Source organism: Coccinella septempunctata, chromosome 3 (assembly GCF_907165205.1).
Source record: "Coccinella septempunctata chromosome 3, icCocSept1.1, whole genome shotgun sequence".
NCBI classification, from domain to species: Eukaryota; Metazoa; Arthropoda; class Insecta; order Coleoptera; family Coccinellidae; genus Coccinella; species Coccinella septempunctata.
The window spans coordinates 94,420-117,142 of NC_058191.1; the positions used below are offsets into that span (position 1 = coordinate 94,420).

At 33.2% G+C, this 22,723-nt stretch overlaps 4 protein-coding genes and 1 long non-coding RNA gene across 6 annotated transcripts; 2 read left to right on the plus strand and 3 right to left on the minus strand.

Moving 5' to 3' along the window:
* Positions 1-460: 460 nt before the first annotated feature.
* LOC123310574 (hypoxia up-regulated protein 1) lies at positions 461-3,718 on the minus strand. The gene is made up of 2 exons (XM_044894099.1): positions 3,538-3,718; positions 461-3,364 (listed from the first exon to the last, which is right to left on the minus strand). Exon 2 carries the CDS (start codon positions 3,354-3,356, stop codon positions 597-599), a length of 2,760 nt encoding a protein of 919 aa, XP_044750034.1. The 5' UTR covers positions 3,357-3,364; positions 3,538-3,718; the 3' UTR covers positions 461-596.
* An 873-nt stretch (positions 3,719-4,591) lies between these two features.
* LOC123310575 (39S ribosomal protein L48, mitochondrial) lies at positions 4,592-5,364 on the plus strand. Its single transcript, XM_044894100.1, has 3 exons — positions 4,592-4,776; positions 4,834-5,094; positions 5,149-5,364. Exons 1-3 carry the CDS (start codon positions 4,675-4,677, stop codon positions 5,314-5,316), a joined length of 531 nt encoding a protein of 176 aa, XP_044750035.1. The 5' UTR covers positions 4,592-4,674; the 3' UTR covers positions 5,317-5,364.
* A 931-nt stretch (positions 5,365-6,295) lies between these two features.
* On the minus strand, positions 6,296-12,837 carry LOC123310573 (WD repeat-containing and planar cell polarity effector protein fritz). Its single transcript, XM_044894098.1, has 7 exons — positions 12,550-12,837; positions 12,370-12,496; positions 12,140-12,317; positions 11,559-11,906; positions 9,421-10,133; positions 9,007-9,208; positions 6,296-7,950 (listed from the first exon to the last, which is right to left on the minus strand). Exons 1-7 carry the CDS (start codon positions 12,630-12,632, stop codon positions 6,779-6,781), a joined length of 2,823 nt encoding a protein of 940 aa, XP_044750033.1. The 5' UTR covers positions 12,633-12,837; the 3' UTR covers positions 6,296-6,778.
* A 1,163-nt stretch (positions 12,838-14,000) lies between these two features.
* Positions 14,001-21,223, plus strand: LOC123309502. The gene is made up of 2 exons (XR_006537265.1): positions 14,001-14,103; positions 21,071-21,223. It is a non-coding gene; the product is annotated as an uncharacterized LOC123309502 (long non-coding RNA).
* Positions 14,393-22,585, minus strand: LOC123309501 (palmitoyltransferase Hip14). 2 transcript variants are annotated; one of them, XM_044892657.1, is made up of 7 exons: positions 22,326-22,585; positions 21,722-22,261; positions 21,466-21,633; positions 21,033-21,395; positions 20,747-20,909; positions 18,599-18,846; positions 14,393-16,626 (listed from the first exon to the last, which is right to left on the minus strand). In XM_044892657.1, exons 1-7 carry the CDS (start codon positions 22,473-22,475, stop codon positions 16,381-16,383), a joined length of 1,878 nt encoding a protein of 625 aa, XP_044748592.1. In that variant the 5' UTR covers positions 22,476-22,585; the 3' UTR covers positions 14,393-16,380. The 2 variants fall into 2 exon arrangements, with proteins under 2 accessions (XP_044748592.1, XP_044748593.1); XM_044892658.1 differs by having other exon boundaries at positions 16,462-16,639.
* Positions 22,586-22,723: the final 138 nt, after the last annotated feature.

Genomic DNA, 22,723 nt, shown 5'->3' on the forward strand with positions numbered 1-22,723 from the left:
TTACCGGCAGTACCACGTGAAACTTTTCATTTCCCAAAGATTATGGTCTATCTTTGGTCTTTTCTATCAAAGATCAGGGATAATCTTTGAAAAATATCAGGACTTGTAACATTTTGGAAAACGCCATCTACAGTAGAAAAAACGAAACTGATCCAAAATCATTAAAAAGGCTAAAGAAAATCGAATCAATGCTCTAGCCCTGTATATATACCAAAGAGGTATATACATAGCAACGAAAAGAAAAGTTTTAAGAAGTCTCTTTGGAGAGTTGAAACTTTTCTCTCTACCCTCCAAAGTAGTCTCTTATCTTTGCTACATACTTATAAACAAGGGTTTAAGACATCTTTCACAGAACAGCAAGTGAGCTGAACATTGAACTCCATAATCGAGTTCAATGGAGCTCAACATAAAACATTATCGAGTTGTCCAATTTACCTGCAGGGAAATTGAAAGTAAAAAATTATATTTATATTTTTTTAATTTAACTTAGAAATCTTGTAGATCACACACATTCAATTGTTCAATAAATTAATCAAAATATTTTTCTAATATATAAACATAACGGAAATATAAAAAAAATTCTTTGCTATTTAAACTTAGAGTTCATTGTGCGGTGGTTCACTCTTTTCTTTATTCGGTTCAGTATTACCACTTTTTCTTTCATTTTCCACACTTTCAGTTTCGTTAATTTCACTACGACTCTCTCCTTCTGTTGCATTGTTTATGGTATCTTCCGACTTTTTTTCATCTTTTTTACCTACTTTTTCTTCCTTCTTTGGCTTCCAAAGCCTCAATTTATTCACTAAATACTTCACTTCTCTATCTAATAGTCCCATTTTTTCTGTTATGGACTTCACTGTTAGAACAACATCTTCATATTTTTTCAATTTTTCCTGAACGGCAACATTTTTTGATAGCCATTCATCTGTATCTGATATAATTTTTTCTAGGGATTCAACTTCTTTATCTGTAAATACATTTTTGGTTGGATTCACAGTATCAGTGAGATTTTTAGCCGATTCTAAGAAATGAGTAGAATGATTCAACATCGAGTTGAGAGCAGCTAAAGCTTCTGGTCTTTCCCTATGCTCCCACACTCTTGCAAATAATGGATTAGTTTCAGTTCTTAAGCTCTCCAGTTTTTTCTCATATGTAGCAGCATCCACATCTGCACCATCTTCATATAACCAATCAGAAATAGAAGAGAAAAGGTTTAGAATTTTTTCTTTATCTTCAGCTGTGACTGCCTCAGAGTATTCATCCTCCAAAAGCTTATTTTGAACATCAACAACAAATGTCTCAAGGTTATTAAGAGCAGTGGATCTTCTTAATACTTCTTTTTCAATGTTGTTTAGCTTTTCTAGTTTTTTTTGAGATTGTAAAAACTGATCTTCATTAAGAGGCATAAGGTTCAATGATTTGATATTTACGGTTATTGGTTCCTTAAGAGTAACAATTTTTGGCTTTTGAGGTTTTGCTTTGACAGTATTATTTTTGGAGTTTGACGAATTTGATGCAATTTTTTCTTCAATGGTTTCTTTTTTTTCCTCTTGATTTTGTGTTTCGTTTGTAGGATCTTGTGGAACTTTCGGAGAATTTGGCTTCTCATCTGGTTTTTCCTCAACTTTTTCTTCTCCCCCAAATAATTTGCTAATAGTACTTCCCAATTTGGAAAAAGTTCCTTCATCATCCTCTTCAATAATTTTTTTTTCAACAACCAACTCGACATTTATCAGATGGAGAATTCCTGATTCGTCCATTTGAAAATGAGCTTTTATTCCCTTAGATTCCACGTTTTCTGACAAAGGATGTTTCTCTATAGCTGCACGTACACCTGTTAGCGATACTTCAGTGAGGTTCAAGATCCCAATATTGTTTACCTCCTCAGTATTTAAGTAGCCTAATTCTGCATAATTAACGTTAAAAGTAAAATCGTCAGTGTATTTGTTGAAAGTGATAATTTTTTTTTGTGGATAAGGGTTCATCAAACTGAACAAGGTTCTTTTAACTTGTTTGAGATGAGAATCAGTTTCTCTCTCAAAATTTACTTGAATTGGAAACAAAACTGCATCCTTCGTGATGAATTTTTTAACCTGGAATCCAGTGCTTAAATCAGCAGCTTTATAAACAGCTCCCATTGCTGCAGCTTCATCTGTGTTCAAATTTTTAGCTAAATCTTGTCCTACAATTTCTCTGAGTATTTCTTGCACTCTTGGAACTCTGGTGCCTGCACCAAATAGAACAACTTGATTCAGCACATCTTTTGTCAATTGGGCGCTTTTCAATGCCTTTTCCACTGGAAGACCTACCCTTTCTAATAAATCTGGTATCAAGTCCTCAAATTCTTGACGTGTAACAGGCAATTTGAAATCTTCTTCATCTAACAGACCTTCAATTTGAGCAATATGTTGAATATTAGCAGATAATACATTTTTCAATCTACCAGCTTCTTTGAAAAGTTTTGCCATACTTCGGTTATTTCCAAAAACATCATTTTTGGTTTTCTTAACTTCATTGAACTTATTTCCAAGATAATCACGAAGTCTAAGTTGCATTTCCAATCCTCCCAAGGTACGATCATACCCCACCCCTATAATATTCAGTTCTGGATGAGTCTCCATATATCCCCTTTCTTTAGTTTTTGTGTTCTGAAAACTGACTATTGTTGCTGTTGTAGAAGAAGCTCCCATATCATAAAACATTACATATTGTGTGGTGTCATTGAAATCTTTACTTCTAAATATCCCATAATTCAAAGCAACAGCTGTATAATCATTTATTAACTGAAGTAGTTTCAAATTAGCAAGTTTAACTGCTTCACCTAGGGCCACCCTTTCTACTTGATTAAAATACCCAGGTACTGTAATCACACATTCTTTAATTGGTTGGTGTGCTGCCTGCTCAGCAAATTCTTTAGCTTTCACTAGTAATTGAGCTAGTAATTCTTCTACCGAGTAAATATTGTCTTCATCATGTTTGAACATAATAGTTTTTCTCTCTGGATTTTCAACAATTTCATAGTAGGGGAAACGTTTCTGATATAGTTTCACCATAGGATGATTTATATCTTTTCCCAATAGATCAAGTAGGTACATGTAAGCATTCTTAGGAAATCTTATACCTAATGTTTGAGCATCTTCCCCAAACAATCTTTCATTATCTTTAAAACTTATTACAGCAGGTGTTTTTCGTTTTGATTCTTTATTTAAAGCTATTTCCATTGGTACTCCTGGTGATACAACTCCTACTTTCATCCATTCTGAACCCAAATCAACGGACATCACAGCAAGTGTATTTGCAAAGTGGATTAAAGTAAAACATATTGTAAAGGTAGCAATGGTTCCAATAATCTTCATTTTTCTGACTGAAAAATAAAACCTATTATTATGATGGATACATTATTGGATGTTCATCATTCTTGTGCTTGTATCTCGTTGGCAATTTGATTCAACGATGAATTTTTTTTTTTGTGAAAATTTAACCAGAGAAAAAGAATATACGCGAATATTTATGTCAAATGAAAATACATATACTCACTTATGATAATGTTTTATTCATTAAAGATTACTCTTCATGGAAATTGTCCAATTTAAACGAAAAATATAGTTAAACCCACGTCAGAACAATTCAATACACGGCAAATTCAGCGAGATTCCAGATTTTTTGGGGTTTGGAGAGGGAGGAAAGATACCGGTGGAAAAGCACCAATCAAAACTAGGCAACGACGTGTCTTTCCATTGGTCACATCTGTCAAGATCGGACGTCAATTTTCAAAAGTGGGGAAACTTCAGTTACGGAATAAAACAATAAAGAAAATTAATAGAAAAATAAAACTTTATCAAATATCATATCACACACATAACGAATTACTTTAATTGGAACACCTAGATAGATCTATGCAAAGATTAAATGAAAATCTCCTTCCAGTTGAAAACCACAGAAAAGGGCAGTGGCGGCTCGTCAGGTTTGAATTTGGTAAGGCAACATACCTACCATACTCTTGTGTGGAACCACAGCCATCTTTAACGATAAAGAGTAATTAAGACGGCTGTGATAGAATTAGAGAGACTAACCTCCATATCATATCGATTGCAACATTATGAAAATATTCATATGCATACATATTTTTATACGTCGACATAAAGATATTTGTTATGGCGTTTTTATACCCAGGTAAACATTTCATTTTCCATTTTCATAATTGGAAAGCTTTTCACACTACTTATGTCTACGTAATGAATCGCAATTTTTCGTTTATTTATGTTTTTCATGAATTCAGATCTAAATCAAATCAATATCTGATATTCAATGATACGAACATATAGGTTCCGCTTTCGGATGATCCTCGAATAAACCTTAACGGTTGCAACGATGTAATTATAAAAGGAATACAGGTAATTCATCAACGCAATAAACGCTGAAAAATAGCTCCTCTCGGAAAATATTCTGATAGTCTAAATACTTGAAATATTGTAGGTGCCTCAAAGGTCTAGCTTGAAGGTGCGCTACGCCCACTCCCACCTACTCTGACGAGCCGCTACTGGAAAAAGCACTTAGTTCACAGATGGAATAATTTTCTTCCTCTTTGATACTAGTATACTAGTTCTGTAATCTGTGTATTAACCTAAAATTAATTAGAAAAATTTTTGAAAAATATTTTTCCATTTTCTAAAAATGATCAGGATATTGTCTAGACTATGTAATTCAGGAGTAGCCAGAAATATTTCGGGTTTAAGAAAATTCAGCAATGATCTTTATGAACCAGATTATTTGAAGGTAAAAAATCGATTTCTCCAGTGGTGTGTGCAATTCAAGTTCCAATTAGTATTTTAGGAATTGCAACCAAAATTTCCTATTTATGAAACTTTCAATATTCAATTGAAGGGTTATGACTATCCCATTTTGGAAAATTATCAAAGATTTGTTCACAAAATAGCTGATAATATGGACATTGATGTAGAAGATGCATGGGCGATACCTGCACAAACTCTACAAATTTCTACATATAAACCCCAAAGTGAAGTAGTTAATAGTCAATATAAATTGAATCTTTACGAGAGAATGATAAAGATAAGAGACTGTACATCGCTTCAGGTGAAATATTAATTGAAAATAATTAATGGTTTGTAGAAATATTGTTAATTTCAGTTGCCCATATTGATTCGAGCTATAGAAGCTTCTGCACCAATGGGTGTAACAGTGAATATTATACCTCATGAGCCATATCATGATGAGATAAGATATATTCCAGACACAGAACTGAGACAACTTAAACAAGAACTGGATGATCTAGGTGGACCAGTTAAGAAGAAATGAAGACGAAATGTATTCAGAATATGTTGTTAATAAATGCAATCAATTTCTCTTCATGTTTTATTCAAAAGTATAAAAATATATGATTAAATAAATATCATTCATTTTTTAATTAGATTAGAGATTAAATTTATAATCAGCCAATCCCAAATGATTAAATGTATCACAGTGTGAGAATTAATTATATTATGTCATGTGTAATTGCAAACAAAATCATGATAGGGAAAAAAATGCTGAAGGGAATTCAATTATTTCCCCTTGCATTCAAATTAATATACGTTAATACAAAGACTAAATAAATAGAAAAATTTGAATTTCCATGCGTTTGAATCTCGAGATATTATTCACGACATGACAATTTGTGTTCATCAATCAATCCACCTTAAAGAGATCAAAAAGACTACAGTATAACTGCTGTATTTGAATGAGGGAATGAGATTTGTCGGTCAAATTGCTCAACCATCCATCCCCGCTAGTGTAGGCCTCTAGGCCACAAACAAGATCAATGAGCCTTTCAGACCATCCAGACATAAACAAACTATTAAAATCTGAATTTCAATCGATTTTAAATTTTACCCTGACTACCGCAAAATTATTGCAAAAGATGAACAGTGTCCCAAATTCGATGGCCATTGAAAATAGTACTAACACTACGGGTAGAAACCAAAGTGTGGCAAAGAGTGGGCGAAGGTGGAGGCTGAGATTCCCAGATAATATTACGGACCTCTGGACGGGTCGTCTAGAAGAGAAGGAGAGAGTCTTACAAATTTCCCTTACACCGGCACAAAGTCGGAGTCATGCACTGCACAATGATTTTCGGCTCACTCGATTAGGCTCTTTCAAAAGCGTTATTGAAGAAAATTCTCTTGATTCTGGTTTATCGGTACTGGCGGAAAAAAACTCAGTTATTTTCCAATTCAGAAATGAAAAAGGCATAAAAACGGTGCGGAATATTTACGGTTTCGAACGCTGTCGGAATCCTGAATTGGAAACTGAAAATATTCCAATTACAAATCAAAACGAAAAAATTCTTCTAAAATGAGGGTGCATTTTTGCAAAAATAAAATGAAACTTCATTACAATACATTTTTTTCTTCACCCTGTGTAAATAAGCCATCAAAAATTTCTCTACAATTCATTTCTCGTAGAAACTGAAATCGATAAAAAAATAACGAAAGTTCTTGGACAACGAACAGCAAAATTTTAGGTTTCAGAGTTTTTTGCCAGTGAGTGTATATTCATTTTTGTCAAAATTTGAGCTAAGCAACGATTTGAAATAATAAAAAAATTCACTTTTTTCCCCATCGCTCAGTAATTCAAGAGTAGGTCGACTACCCAAGATTAATTGTTCATGTTTACTTATGCTATGGAAGATAAATAATAATTGTAGGCACTGTCGGCAGTTCTTTGTAAACATTTCTGGGTCAAAAACAAATATTAATATTCTTCCTCGAAAATATTGCCATCAAACAACTCCAAAATGTACAACCTTTATTTTCGGAGGTTTTCCATTCTTCTCACTCTCCTCGTTCGATTTCACAGGTGCGAAATCTTTCAAATAATCTTCATTGGGATGACAAAGAGGTAAACTATCGGCCAGTTCCTTTTGTGGATCTGTTATATGCGAAGGAGGAGCCGGCCTCACGTGTCTTTTGACCTCGGGAACGATGAAAGCAGTTACCGTATTCGAAAATTTAACTTTCGGATGAGGCTTCCTAGATGCGGTTGATGGCACGGCGGGAGAATATAAAGGGTATCCTTTCGATTGCATCGCTTCATCGTACATGGAACTTTGAGGTGGAAATTTATGGGAGGTATTCATGATGGGTAATGGTGGCGTTATTATGGGTTTTGTTGGCACAAAAGAACTCTTACGCTCCACCACACTACATTTGTTAAATTCAATCATTTGTGGGTTTGTTGTTATGTGTCTAGATGTTAAATTCTTTTCTGGATTAATTGTTTGAGTATTTGTCCTGGTACCATTTATCAAGTGAGATAACTGTGGTGGATTCACGAAACTATCTGTATCATTGGTCTTGAATGAAGGTTTTCGATACAAGGGCGGCTGAACGATCTCCCTGAATCTCGAGTTATCTGGATTAGGCTCGTTTAAATGCGACGTTGTTTCTTTCAGAGATGATTTACTATTTTCCTTCAAATCCAAAAGTGGAGTACCTAAACTATTCGATCCTGTAGGGACCCTGAATCCATTGTTGGGAAAATTGAGTTTTTCATTCCACAGAAAATGTGAATTTTTCCATAGGTTGTTTTGTCCCATTTGCAACTCCATATTGGTCATATTCGAAGTATTATTCATCACTTTTGGAACTGTACTGCCTGAAGGTAATGGCGGTACATATGGTAATATTGGTTTTTTGAAATTCAGCGGGACTATGGGCGGTTTCACATAGTTTCCTAAGGAAGTTATTATCTTTGGGGGCTCATGAATGCTACTTGGTGATGTAAAATTCTTAGACTCTGGTTGATTGAAATTTGTACTCAACAGATTATCACTCAGTATATCTGAAGCTCTGCTGGTACATGTGTTGGGAAGTTCGCTATTGAAAGATTTATCTTTTGTGTTGGTGCAAGGAGATGAACACTCAGAACAGGAAGAGCGCGAACAATTTGAAGCTGTAAAAATAATATTATGGAAAAATGGCCTTTGTTATTTGATATACAGGGTGACTGTACATGGTGTCCTAAATTCGACGCTCACCAAGAGCATCTCGAGAACTATAAAACTTAGGGAGAAATATTCAAGGATCCCCGATCTCTTTTTCGAAATAATTAGATATCAGAAAGCAGATCGTACATATCTTAATGTCTTCATGAGTTACAGGGGTTTCTGAAAAAGGACTGTTTCAAAATATTTCGCTATATCTTGGTTATGTAATCTTCGATAAAGATAATATCATATACATAAGAAGGACAAATTATTTCCGACTCTGATAGAAACGTAATGGGGATGAGGGCGTTGCGATAACTTATTTTGAAGATAGTATCAAGTACTATCTGACTCTGAAATTTCGCTTTAAAATATTCATTGATAATGAAGGGGTCCTTGAAGATTTTGTCTCTAACTTTTTTAGGTCTCGAACATCGAATTTGGGATACCCTGTACAACGGCTCAGTGGAGATAGAGGACCTGAATGAGGGTTGTGGGTTTAAATGTCCCCTAAGAATATAGGCCATAGGGTGATTTATGAAAAAAGTCTAAAACTATGAACTCCCAAATCTTCCAGCTAATTTTCCACTGATATTTCACAGGATTGTTACTACACGCGTTCCCCGCCATCTCACAAAAAGATTCAGAAGACTTACAATTGCAAGTCCGTATTTAAAAATTTACGTGTCAGCTGAGAAATATCACTCCCTATATGAGATTAACTTTCGAATTTCTTTACCTCATATACCTAGTGACATATTCCAGCTAACATGTAAATTGAAATTTTTGAATGCTGCTCTGCACTTTTTTTGTGAGCTGATGAAGAATGCGTAAAATTGACCACATTCACGAAGATATGGAAGTTCACAGTTTCAGCATTTTTTCATAAATCATCAGAATATCCTCCAGGGACATTCAAATTCCCAAACCTCTTTCATTTTGAGGTCCTATATTTTCACCGAGCCGTCGTTCCATACCAGTCACCCTGAAAAAAGTGAAAAAATTGTAGATGATTAACATACCTTCACTGGAACATCTGCTAACTAAAGTAGACGCTTGAGCCCTGGCAGCAGCTGCCATCTCTGTTTCACCGATTTTTAAAGCAATGTAATGAAGATCCATAAATAAATCATGTTGCATCATATCCACAGCCAGAAGAAAGGCTGTTTCATACATTCTAGCTCTAACTAGGTGATGGAAAAATCTTCTAGTTAACGAAAATACCTGAAAATTAGCAATTGAAGGTTTGAATAGAAAAAATATGTATAGAAATAATTAAAGAGATAAAATTTGGAGATCCAAGACATCACTTGAAAGATGAAGCAATACAACAAAATATCTTGTCTACATCATTTCCAAATAAAATAATGGCGGAAAAAGACTGCTTTGTTTATAATTGTTTCGAGAAATATTCTAGTAGCATATCTAAAACCAACCTGTTTTTTAAATTGATTTCTTATATCCTCGTCTAAGGGAATTGTAGCAGCATGAAAACTTCCCAAGGCATCTTGCAGCTGCAATGCTATTTCTTCAGATAGAGGTTTTTTGAGCAAGTATGATGCTATTTTTTGAAGAACAAAAAATGACTCGTCCCCGAATTTCCAATTCAGTAAAAGTGCTATTGCTTTTTTTATTTCTTTTATGTTAACATACCTAACCGCTAATGAAACAAAAGTCAATGATTTGGTCATATGGGTAACACAAACAATGGGTCCTTGTTCTAGGGCTATTATAAGATTGCTATTCTCCCAGTTTAGAGAAACAACGGATACTTGAGATTGAAAATATCCAGTCAAATCTATTATATGAGAAGGAGCCTCATCCTCGCCCAATATTTGACTTTTGACATTGTTCAAAGCAACATCGTAATATTGGAGCTGCCCATTTTCATTACAAATGGCCATTAAGGCTCCATTCATCTGCCAGGTGCAGATTTTTGGGATGAAGGATGCTTTTACAGTCTTGGTTGAACCACTATTTCTGTCTAGAATTGCAATAGTACTATCTATACAGCATATCAAGAGAAATTCTTCATTTGGACTCAGTTCACAACAACTGACATGTGTTTGAAGTGGTACTGCAGTTATGGCTACTGTCTTTAATGTATTGTTGGATAATTCTATTGTGCTCACTTCAACTGATACCGTACCTATAAATGAAATAAGAGATCCTAGTATCGATTGAGCTTATAAAATATTCATTAAATAAATAAAACTAGTTACTAGTTAATAATAGTACACCGCCCTATTCTACGATAAAAAATATTTCTCAATGGAGCTACAGCCTTCAAAGGCACTACCTTTAGGATGGATTTACTACTGCAGCTTAAATCATGAAATTTGGTATGATTCTTTTCACTCAGGAACTCGAACTGAAAGCGTGAACATACTATGGAAATTTCAATCCCATGCGTCTCAAACGGGCCTTTCAGAGTGAATTTCACAACTTTTTTTTTGATCAGATGCACCGTTTTGAAGAAAAACGTATTTGAACATCTTAAGGATCGTCTAAATTTGAAGACTCATAGATTTCTCAAAAAAAAAAAAAAAATTGAACTTCCTCCAACATTTTTGATCGTAGAATACGATGCAGACTCATTGACCACTAATTCTGGGACGCCCTGTAAAGGTACACTGCTGCCAAATGAAGACAAGTAGTCATGAACTTCGATATAGCAGCCTATAAAGGTTTTCAATGAACAGAATGAAAGAAACAAACAATAAAAAGGAAAGTTAAGACGATATTAAAAAACACTAAATCCAAGCTACTACCTAGCAATTGATTCATGGATTATCATCTAATAAATAATATTACATTATTCAACAAGCGTCATATGCAGGCTATTATTCAAGTGGATGAGGCTCACCAAACGAGACTCAAGTCAAGTTTGAATAATTATTCAGGTGAAAAAAAGAATAGATTATTGTTGTTCATCCACAATCGTGAAAAGATTTTTTCTAAAACATCTCACATGATTTTTAAAAATATCTATTCATTTCAATATCTCAATACTCACTATGGCAACTTCTGTATTATTATATTTTATTATTACATTATCTATTCGTTTCCTTGAGCATAATAACATTCATAAATCACTAGTGATTTATGGCATGTTTCCGACCTCGATTTTCAAAATATTGTTAATGGACAAAACCGCATCCCTTTGTCTTCTGTTGTTTTCATGTTATAAGTAAAAACTCATTTTTTGGCTCTTCGTAAGGGTGCCTCTATTTCATTAAGTATAAGTGATATCGAATATCAAATGTTACATTCTACAGACACTTTTTCATGTAGAATGCAGTAATGTAGTCAAATTTTTTCAGTCCACCATTTCAGTGATATAGTGATAACGTCAATGAATTTTAAAAACTATCACTTTATAATAAAATTCTAATATTAGAAAAAAATTATTTTTTTCACTAGAACACAACATTGATGATGAAATTTCAATATATATTAATTGGATGATTAATAATTAGTTTTGGAGTACAATTCACTCATCTTATCTCAACTGAACTTGCATCAACCTGCCTATATAAGCTCATTATAATTGAAAAATTTGAAATTATCTCACCTCTTTGGGTAACTTTCTGTTCCACTGAAATGAGAACATGTTCAAAAACTTTGCTAACTCTGATTATAAAAGGTTCTCCATCAGTATTCTTATAAGCTAACAGCTCAGGACTTCTTAATCCTAACCAGTAAAGATGTAGATTAGCTCTCTGATGATCTTTTGTCAAAGGACTCCAAGGTTGTGGGTGTTCCGATCCTGGTCTACCCCAAACCACTAGCCAATTAGAATGGGAGTGAATCCTTCGCCTAGGTCCACCTTCTAAAAGCCACCCTTCCCTCCAAGAACCCCCATATCCCAAAACATGTCCATCATTGCATATACAAATTACTTGTTGCCCCAAAATCAAACCTAAACAACAATAAAAGGTAGAACTTTGCATCACATGACGGTGATCGATTTTGTCCATAATTTTTGATACATGCAGTTATAAGGAATGAATTTTTTCCAGTCCCAACACCAGCAATCTTGTTAAGTAGTACCAATCGATTTCTTATGAAAAACTGCATGCATAAAATAATGACCAAAATTGAGCACCATTTGTGAAGCAATTAAAGTATAAATTTTGATTCTAAAGTCTGTACCATCACAAATTATATTCACTTGTAGCTTAGCTGATAACTGTTTATCAAAAGTGATGTTAAGTATGTCACCAGTAGATTCCTTTATCGTTATGAATACTATGAGGCCAGTAGACAGTAGCAACTGTAAAGTATTATCTTTCCATAAATAACATATAATTTTGTTCTGTACTAAGCTGTCCTGAAAATATGAAGATTAATGTTGAATTTCAATATTAAATTCAGAGCTTTACTTCTAATTCTTTTAGTCTATCTTTTAATCTATTTTGCCTTTTATTGACTGGACTCCACAGTATTTCTCGTCGGTTGCAATAAATTTTTTTGCTAGATACCTCTGTGTGTTCTTTTTTTGGATGATATCTGCAAACCAAAAACATTAAACAGCGCTGCCATCAAGATATGTAGGAAATTACTTGAAAGATCCATAGTACGAATTTGTTGTAATAACATCTTCTTGTAAGGTCCAAAAGTGAATATCGCTAAGCAATGACGACATCTATTTTCCACTGCTTGACCAGTCATCAACTATAAAAAATTTTCCCTAATTTTTCATTGTTCTAACTGTATATAGGGATATATTTTTCGAAATTAAGCTTCTTTTTCACCATTTGAAAAACAAGTAGTATATCTGAATTAAAGGATTTTTCTTAATTCAATTGGTTCATTTGAAAATTTTCGAAAAATAGTTAGTTAACCAGAGTCTCTGGCACAGATTACAGAGTAGGGATGTGTCGTTCACGAACGAACGAATCAAAAGACCCGGTTCGTTAGAACCAATGGTTCGTTCAGTTCTTCACCCGAAAAATGACCCGTTCGTTCAACTGGGTCGAATGAGCCAAACGGCTCCATGCGACCCACAAAATCGATATGGGATCTGGAGATCGGAAGATCTGGAATCGAAAGAATGATTCATAATTCCGTCTCTTCATTACCCAGGTACCCGAATAGTTAGACGGGTTTCAGACTGACCCAAAGAAACAGATGGTAGTCGTAATAAAATGAACTTATATTACTTGCATTTCGCAAGTGAATCAACGGCTCCTTGTTGAAGAAAGTATGATAGATTTTGGAACTAGGACTAGTAGAAATTACAAGTTTATATTTCTGTTATTATGGCTGTATTGATGAAAGTAAATTTTAAGTGATTGGTCAATTCTACAACTTTTTTTCAGATTAATTTGAGGAAAATATTTGGATTCGCAGCAATAACATAATCTGGATTTCAAAAATTTCAGTTTTTGACGAAATTAATGAGACTAGATCTCACGAATTTCGAACCTGTAAATCAATGATTGACGTCTCCATTTCAAAATTTGAATCGTCCGATATCCATTTCCTTTCGAAAGACTTTCGGTTTTTGAATTTTTTCTACACTGGGGTCAATATTTCTCTCGGTTCTCTCACGAATTGGACCTCAACTAACTATTTTCAGCCGATCAAAAATATTATGGTCCACAAAACACAGCTGTTTGCAATTAAAGAAGCATCCATATTCCATTCTATCAAAATTTAATTCAACTGAACTAAACTGAAGTGAAATTCCTAACAGAACAGTGAACTGATCAAGACGGGACTACGGATCCGAATTCGAACCATGCGCAATGTTTGGCTCACAACCCAAATCCCAACTACCTAAAAGAACCAATGGGTCAATTGAACGGGTCTTTTGAACCGGGTCTTCTCAGCAATGGATCTAGATCGATCTGGTTCCTCGAAATTGAACGAACTACACATCCCTATTACAGAGTCTCTGGTTTGTTTATGTCAAAGATGTTTCAGACATGTCAACACAGAACAGACCCATTGACTTACTTTATGCATGTCAAGACCATAGACCTAATCGATCACAGATCAAGGAGCACAGAAAATCCCTGTCTTGATTTACTTTATTCTATGAGCTAAAGAAGAGAAAGGAAGAGAAGCAATTCAGTTCAAAGCCGATTGGAAGAGTGATGATATAGATATGGGTAAGGTCAAGCTTAATTGATTATTGACTCTTTTTCGAGTAAGCTCTTTATCTGGCCGTAAGCAGTGGCGTAGCTTCCCTTCATAGGTGTAGCACATAGATAATGGATGAAGTTATGAGGATAATTGAAAACAACTTCAACTCAAGTGTGAAATCGTTGTTTACTTCATGAATGGCTCACTACAAGTGAAATCACAAAAGCATGTACTTAACCAACACTTGTGTGCGGTCCTGTCAGCTGATCCGAAATGCCCTATTGTTGGTGTAATAAGGTTATAATTAAACTTACGTTACAGCCAATTTTTTTATTTTTTACAAATACACATTCAAAGCTGACATCGATAAGGCTTAAATATGTAAATTATTTGTTCATCAGCAAGGTTCAAATCTTCTGCTTGCAATAAACAAAATAGTTATTGCTTTGACCTAAGCAGATCATTATATAGGAAATATTCATAAAATACGCGAAGTGTTTTTATTCTGAAATATAACAATTTACGATATGATCAACATTTAAACTAATTATATTATAGATTTCAAATTTTTAACCAAACTGTTCTTGTCATTTCATTTATTTATTATTATTATATTAATGAATAGGAAGTACAATAAAAGCTATTCTCATTGCAAATTTCAAATTGACCATCGGAATATTTCTATAAATTCATTCATCAACAACTAATATTGAGAAATTCCATTATATTGACGATATCTTTATTTATAATTCTTTCGATACTCAGTGGGGTTATTGACAAGAAAAAATTCCATTTTTTCAATTTTAGTTGGAATTTTTTTTCGTCACAGGTTCAATAAAAATATGTTTTCACTTACAATACTTCAGTGCTAATCTGTATTGATAATAGTCATAAAAAACCATTTGACACTCACACACACCTGCATATACATACATATTTACAAATAAAAAAACAACCAACCTTACAAAATAATTCAGCAAAAAACGTTAAAAATCAACAAATAAATGAAAAAAGAATAGATGGTGAAAGTTCGTTCCTATGCTTCGAAAATTCAATGAAAATGTGTACATTTGAGCAAAAATATGCATCAGAAACAATATACCCAAAAAAAATTAGAAAAAGATATATTTTATATCTTTGCTATCGAAAAATATTCATTTTAATTCAAAAATTCGATCTCATTTTAAAAAATTGAAGTGATATTACTGCAGGTATTGAACATACAATGCAATTACATTTTGGAATGTTAGAGAATTACATTAGAATGGATATAACTATTTTTTTATCTTCCAATGTTTTCAGAGACTTTACAAAGGGACATGTGCAGAAATTTATATATGATATTATATTTCTATACATATTAAAATTGAGTGATGATTTTATTAAGGATTAGCTCTTAAACGTGTTCTGTAATATTTGTCTAAAATTTTTAGAAACTAACAAAAAATAATTCCTTTGTTGTTTTATACAAAACATAGTAATTTCCATGTTGATATTATAATGCAGGTCTAACAGGTTACTTTCTTACTAATAGAGTTGAATAGTTTGCTAAAATATTTCTTTAATCAGTCATTACATAAAGTGCACTTGATACAAGTTTGGGTAAGTTATGTGATGATAATTGTTTAAAAATCTTCATGATGTTGTATCACCCTAGGATCTCAATGAAATATTAATTCAAATCAAATTATTATAGTGTCAAAAATTTTACCAACAGTGATTAAACTCAAGTCCAGAAGAATTTTCGAAGGAAACAACTTTTTGCCCACGATTTATGGTCCAACTACTAATTCACTCTAACAAATTGGAAAATTGTTGGTTGCCATTGGTTAATATAGGATAGCCAAAGCATTTCATAGAACTGTTGTTTGCAAAAGTTTGTTTGCCAAAAATGTTAACTAATTCATTAGAGTAAATGGAGCAATACTATGATATATAGTATTTCGTAATTATTGATTTTAAAAATAATGGCTTATATTCATTGAAGTATAAAAATAACGGTGATAAAAACAATAAATGCAGTTATACACCATATTTCGCCCAATTTGCATTTCTGGGAGGCAGAAATAATACAAGGGTGGTTCAGACTTTATTTTGGTATATATAAATATTTTAGCACAAATCATGGGCGTTGTGAATTAATAATATCGTGAATTTCATCATGATATATGCTGAAATTAGTGCGAGATGAAACTGCAAATATATAATTTTTGGCCTTTTTGAGCTGAAGGTTTTGTCCTTCTCTTCAACCTGGAAATTTTCCCATATAATCTTGTAAAAAGTGCACATGGTTACTAACTCATTTATACGTATTGATAGTTGTCTTTGTGCCTAATAAGCGGTTGTTGTTCGATATTTTTCTCCAATTCATAGCGGACAAGCCAATCTTGGATTTGTGGTTTGAAGAAACCAAAACATGTACATTCAAAAAACTCCATCAGATTCATCATGGGGCCCTTAGAGAACGGCGATTTTCCGCTGTTTGATTGGAAATGTGAATAACGTCCTCTATTCATCCGTTCATTGGTTGTCATTCCCAAGCAGGATATCTTCGAAAAGAAACTAATATTGAAGTGTAATCAGAATCGAAGAATTTTCATTGAGATATGAGATAAACCTGTATTATAATAAAAAACAATTTATTAGAAAATATACAAGGTGAATTATTGGTAAATGGGGGGAAACTAAGGGTAGATAGAGGACACTGAGGTGAGTCAGAATTACCTATTTTCAAAGGGCCTACTTCTCTTTATAATCAAGATATAGAGTGTTTTACTGATTTTGCCAATTATTTATAACCACCCTATATATTTTCATGATATTTGGTACGTTTATTCTCCGCAAAAATTAGTTTATACTGACATATTAACTGATTTTTTTCAGGTTCGGCCTAGGAAAAACTGACAAATAAGAATGAAGTATTTGATATGACAGTTGAGAAAAGGAGAAATATCTAAAGGGAACAAGGTATTTTCGTACTGCGATTTTAATGCTCAATAAACCTAGCCAAATCTAAATTTTCAGAAATACAGTAACCAAAATTCCATAAAAATTTTTTATTAGGTATTTAGTAATTTTCCCGATTTAATTGAATCTCCACCCTCTCATCAGGCCCTTACTGTTTGGATCATAAACTTGATACATTTATTAAATATTAAAAATAAATTATTATAATTATGTATTAGATATCAGACATCTGCTTTCATAGTGTTTCACTTTTGTGACGTAATAAATTCAATTGAATTGGTAAAATTAATAAATACCGGATGAAATAAAATTTTTTCGAAATTTTGGTAAGTAGGCTGTGTTGTCTGAATATTCAGATTTGACTGTATCAATTGAGTCATAAAATTGCATGCGGAAGTACTTGCTCTTTAGTTTTTTTTTCTGGTTTTTTCGAATATTCTATCGAATACAGGCTGTTTTTTTGAGTTGAACCTTATTTATCAATTTTTTTCTAGGCCGGATTCAGTTACTATGTCAGTATGAACAAGTTGTTGCGGAGAATAAGAGCACCAAGTAACATCAAAATATATAAGGTGGTTTGCAAGTTATGGTAATTGAAGAAATAGACAGAATCATTAAAACACCCGTATCTTGATTATAAAGAGAGATAGACCCTTTAAATGGGCTATTCTGACTTACCCGAGTGTCCTGTATCTACCCTTAGCTTTCGCCCATATACCAATGAATCACCTCGTACAGGGTGGGCAAAATTCGTTATCTACTGAGGAGACCTCGAGAACTATAAGAGCTGGAAGAAAACGGATGACACATTCTTTAGCTCTTTTTCAGAGAAACAAAGAATGGTGAAAACCGTAGCTTCGTTTTTGAGTTATTAGCAAAAAATTAGATTTTGACGATTTCAAAAAGTTCTTATAACTTTTTTGTCTTTGAAGTTACAGATCTGAAACTTTTAATTTCACTTTTGTACGCAGAATCTACTGACAAAAGATCTAGTTCCAATTCAAAAATAACAAATTCAATAAAAGTTTGCATTTAAAATAATGAAAGTTCGCCTTATGATTCGAAATGAAAAAAATATTTTGAGCTCGTAAGTGAATTCTACGTAAAAAATGCATGTAGAAGCAGAAGTTTCAAATCTGTAACTTCGAAGACAAAAACGTTATGAGAACTTCTTGAAATTGTCAAAATCTCATTTTTTGCTAATAACTTAAAAACGAAGAATCGTGGGAGTCTACAGTTTTCACCATTTTTTGTTTCTCTGGAAAAAAATTAAGAAATGTGTCATTCGTTTTCTTCCAGCTTCCAGTGATTTATTGTGTTTGTAAGAACAGGCGATAACACAAAAAACACTCAGTCTATATGGATGGAAAACTTACTTAGCCTGACCTAAACAGATATATTCCTAGAAATTCTTTGTAATAAATTCATTAATACTGGGTGTTCTCGTTTCACTCAGTACAAGTTCTTCTGTGAATTTTATATTTCCCAAAAACACAAATGATGATATATTGATATCAAGTTATGAAGGATAATAAAAAATATTTTACCACCTACCTGATATAGCTGACAAACCAGCAGCATTGATACCCAAATAGAATGGAACAAAGCATTGGCACTGACCCACGCCACCCATGTGTCACACTGTCCTATAGAGCTTAGTGTATCCCAAAAATTTGGGGATATAAGAGTAAAATTGCACTCAGGTTGGTTCTTCCAGAAATTGACAGAGCCAATTATCAGCTGAATGCACATAATGACCAGTGTGGCAAGAAATCCAATGAAGTATTTGTGATTGTTTACACCTAGAAGAATGGTTTAGACAGAAACTGTTAAAACAGTTTTGAACTGATGTCTTCATTTATATTTTTCATCATATTTCTGATACATAAGGTACTTTTATATTTTCATATTTTTTTTTTTGACTAGACTTTGCTCATATACAGCCCCACAAAAATGATACCTAAAGAGCTATTTTTAAATTTTCTTAGAAACCGGAAAACTGACAGTAAGAAATTAAATTGGACTGGATTTCTATGGCAATAAAAAAATTTGGTGGTGATCCTCTATAATGTCAGCATGATATCAGAAGTTCGAAAATAAATTCCAGCCTACACAGAGCTGACTTGCAAAAATATTTTAATCGTAAATTTCTCTCAAAAGAAACACTTTTTTCTTATACCATTTTTTCCGATTCGGCCATCATAAAAAGATATAGCCATTTCAAGTTTTCATAATGAGCTGTGCCACCCCTAGAAAAATATAATAACTACTAATGGTCATAATGAGAAAACTAGAAAATGTGGGTGATATCTTGTGTTGGAAAAAGATTAGTCAAATAAATGAAAAACTATATTCCGACATTCATTTCATTCGATGAAACCGTTTGAGATGAAGCTAAAAATAACATTTTTTTATGGTTTCTCAACAGCCTGCATCTTTTAAACAGAGCCGATTCGGAAAAAATGGTAACAAAAAAAAGTTTTTTTTTTGACCTCAAGAATCTACTGTTGAAATATTTGTCACCCTGTATATTCAAATTTCTTTTGTTTAATCAGTTGGATTTTCCCTCAAGAATTTATGTTTGTTTTTGTGTAAAAATATTAAACTTTCAAACAAGTAAAGACAGAAAACTGTAAAGATATTATTATTTTTAAATTTTTCCCAACAAGATCCCCAGTTTGTGAAAAATACGCCTTGTCATTCGATACATAAACGGCCAAAAAAATTTTTTTTTAAAGGGAACAGTACTTTTTATCTGATATTGTCAGAGAAAATCAAAATACGCATCTAATGATGTATCATCTTCCTTTACGAAAACCTCATGGTTTCGGAAATTGAGTAAAATTTATATGAAAGAGAGGGTTTTCAGAATAACTGCTACGTTAATAACGTGAGATTCTAAAATCATTGAAAACTAGAAAGAATTGTGTTTGTTAAATGAGATAACATATGATCATTTATTTTTGACCTGCTAATTTTCAGTTGCATGTCAATTTTTCTATAATTGGGTTTATTTACCTGTAGAAAAATAAAGCTGTTTATTATTGTTATTGTTCATTAAGACTATCAAGACATTCTGAAAACCCTCATTTTAGTAGAAATTTGAATTTATTTTCGAAAATATGAGATTTTTCATAGTGGGACATGATATATCATTGGATGCGTACTTTGGATATCTCTGAAGATATCAGATAAAAAGTAGGGTGTTCCATTCGAAAAATCAACGTTTTTGTATCGAGTGAAAAGACGATAAATTAGAAGCATAAACCCTAGTACACAAATTCTCAGAACAATTCTATGATCTGTTCTCCGCAAACATCTAATAGGTCACTCATTGTGGGACAGCCTGTATAGATTGAAGGTTGTTTTTCTAGTACAGTGGAAACAAACTTTAAGATTCATAATAAAATATACTTCTTATGCGGAACCATTTTTTTTCCGCATATAGAAGTGTGTAAACAGACCAAATTTTAAGTTTGATAAAATGAATATCTACTCAATTTTTGTAGCAGAACCTTTTCTTCATTATTCAAATATTCAATAATTTCATTAATTTTCATATTTTTCGTTTTTCACCCATATATTACGAAAAATAAAGAGTTTTGCTCACATGGTAAATACCTTGTTGTTCCATAATCATAGTGTTAGGAATTGGTTAGTACTTGAATGAAAAATTGAAATTGTTTACTCACTTAAACTCACCTATACAATTAGCTACCCAAGGACAATGGTGATCAAATTTAGCCACACAGTGATTACAAACAGAGCAATGCTTTGACCTCAATGGTCGACGCACAAGGCAGGCTGAACAGAAATTTGAGGGTTCAAAGCCAGATGGTCCTTTTTCAGCAAGCTCTATAATCGTCTGAAAACGCAAATACAATATAAAAGTTATATTTTCATTTGATTTGAAAAAAGTTATGCAAGAGAGTATTCTCAAAATTTGTAGCAAAGCACTCAACAATGCAAGATAAACTGATGTACTCACTCTAAATCTCAATTTCTGAGATGTTTCAATGATTCCAGGATCACCAAGCCATGACTTTAAGAAGAAATACCAGAGTAATCCAGAGCTGAGCAAGAACACTAAATTTGTAATTAAACTGGTGAAAGGCATTATATATATGAACCATGTAAAATACATCCATATTTTAGTTGCTAAATAAATGTTTACTGGTAGAAGTGCCATTAATCTATCATCGTACAATATTTGACCAGCATAGTGTAGTACTATATACAGGCACACCAAAAGGAAAAATTTTATTAAAACTAATAAACTCGTACTCAAAATGGCACCAGCTAAGTAAAAAGCTAAGAATGGAGTTCCCACCATACACCACCACTTCAGTCGCTGAAATACAAGAATTATTGATGAAAATATTTCATCTATTTTATTTCTAGCCTATAAAAATTTCTCTTACTTTATCTTTGGTAATTTTGAATAAAAATGTTCTAGATCGACTGGTGCTTAATTGTTCTCTTATTTTTTCTGTTACTTTGGCTCCTACCCAAACTGATCCAACTTGTGACTGTAACATGTTTAAGGGTGTGTCGCCCCTTAGATTGGAAGCATTCATATTAGCATTCCCCTGGAAAACATAATACAGAAAGAATGAAATAATCATTTTCTATCAGAAAAAATGAACAGATTTCATCATCCTCGGATAATATTTTTACCTGAACAATGAGGAGGGTGATAGCTGAAGTGTTCCTTGCTAAAATGGCCCAATGAAGAGCAGTATTTCCCTGATGATCTGTTATATTAGGGGATGCACCTAAAGTCAGTAATAATCTCGTAGGATCCAAGTTACAAATTTTCCAACAAGACCACATTAAAGGAGTCATTCCTCCCCTATCCACCAAATCAGGACTCACTCCTCGAGCTATGAAGTAGGCAACTAGGGCTGTGTGCCCAAATTGACAGGATAAATGGATGCATGAGCACCCTTCTGCATCTCTCATCGTAGGATCTGCACCAGCATTCATTAGAAGAACAACTGCTTCTAAATGACCTTGTCGAGTAGCCCAATGTAAGGGAGTAGCATTGAGTTCTCCTCCGACTGCATCAACTTCAGCTCCCTTTTCAATAAAGTAAATCATAATTTCTTTGCGGTTATTGATTGCCGCCCAATGTAAGAGAGTAACATTTTCATTGTCCCTCTTGTTTACATTATATCCAGATTCAATTAGTTCCCGAACTCTTGCAAAAGCTCCATACTAAAATTTCCAATAAAAAAAATTAACCCATGATCATAGCGTATTATTATTGAATATACTTTACCTGGGTAGCTTTGACTATATCAAACCCACTATAATCATGTTCTATAACTGGAATTTGCGGTTCCTTGGAAATTAAGCTATGACATTCTCTGTCTGTTTCTATACAGCCTCCGGCACTTGCGGCTGCAGCACCGCAAGTATTTTGATACATTTTATTTCATCAATAGTACGAATTTAAATCATAACCACTTGAAATTCCAACCAAGATGCTTGTGTTATCTCAATTTTTTTTTTATCGCTCTGTGGTCGATCCAACCTCAAATTTTGACAAGAAGTCAAAGAAGTGCAGACTGCTGTGTTCCATTATCCATATTATTCTTGTTCAGTGGTTCCATCCACAGACTATATTTTATGTTTGTAAAAAGCATGAAGATTTATGTTACATACAGGATGTTAGTG

Bases quoted from the DNA above. Each gene is read 5' to 3' on its own strand.
- LOC123310575 (XM_044894100.1), top strand. From the start codon at position 4,675: ATGATCAGGATATTGTCTAGACTATGTAATTCAGGAGTAGCCAGAAAT. The intron at 4,777-4,833 runs GTAAAAAATCGA...TTAGTATTTTAG, and splicing joins ATGAACCAGATTATTTGAAG to GAATTGCAACCAAAATTTCC. The intron at 5,095-5,148 runs GTGAAATATTAA...TGTTAATTTCAG, and splicing joins GAGACTGTACATCGCTTCAG to TTGCCCATATTGATTCGAGC.
- LOC123310573 (XM_044894098.1), bottom strand. From the start codon at position 12,632: ATGTCGTCATTGCTTAGCGATATTCACTTTTGGACCTTACAAGAAGAT. The intron at 12,318-12,369 runs GTAAAGCTCTGA...TCATATTTTCAG, and splicing joins ATAGACTAAAAGAATTAGAA to GACAGCTTAGTACAGAACAA. The intron at 11,907-12,139 runs GTACAGACTTTA...ATTGTTGTTTAG, and splicing joins AGTGAATATAATTTGTGATG to GTTTGATTTTGGGGCAACAA.
- LOC123309501 (XM_044892657.1), bottom strand. From the start codon at position 22,475: ATGTATCAAAATACTTGCGGTGCTGCAGCCGCAAGTGCCGGAGGCTGT. The intron at 21,634-21,721 runs GTAAAAATATTA...TATGTTTTCCAG, and splicing joins TCACCCTCCTCATTGTTCAG to GGGAATGCTAATATGAATGC. The intron at 16,627-18,598 runs GTAGGTGGTAAA...TTCTTTTCGAAG, and splicing joins TGGTTTGTCAGCTATATCAG to ATATCCTGCTTGGGAATGAC.
- LOC123310574 (XM_044894099.1), bottom strand. From the start codon at position 3,356: ATGAAGATTATTGGAACCATTGCTACCTTTACAATATGTTTTACTTTA.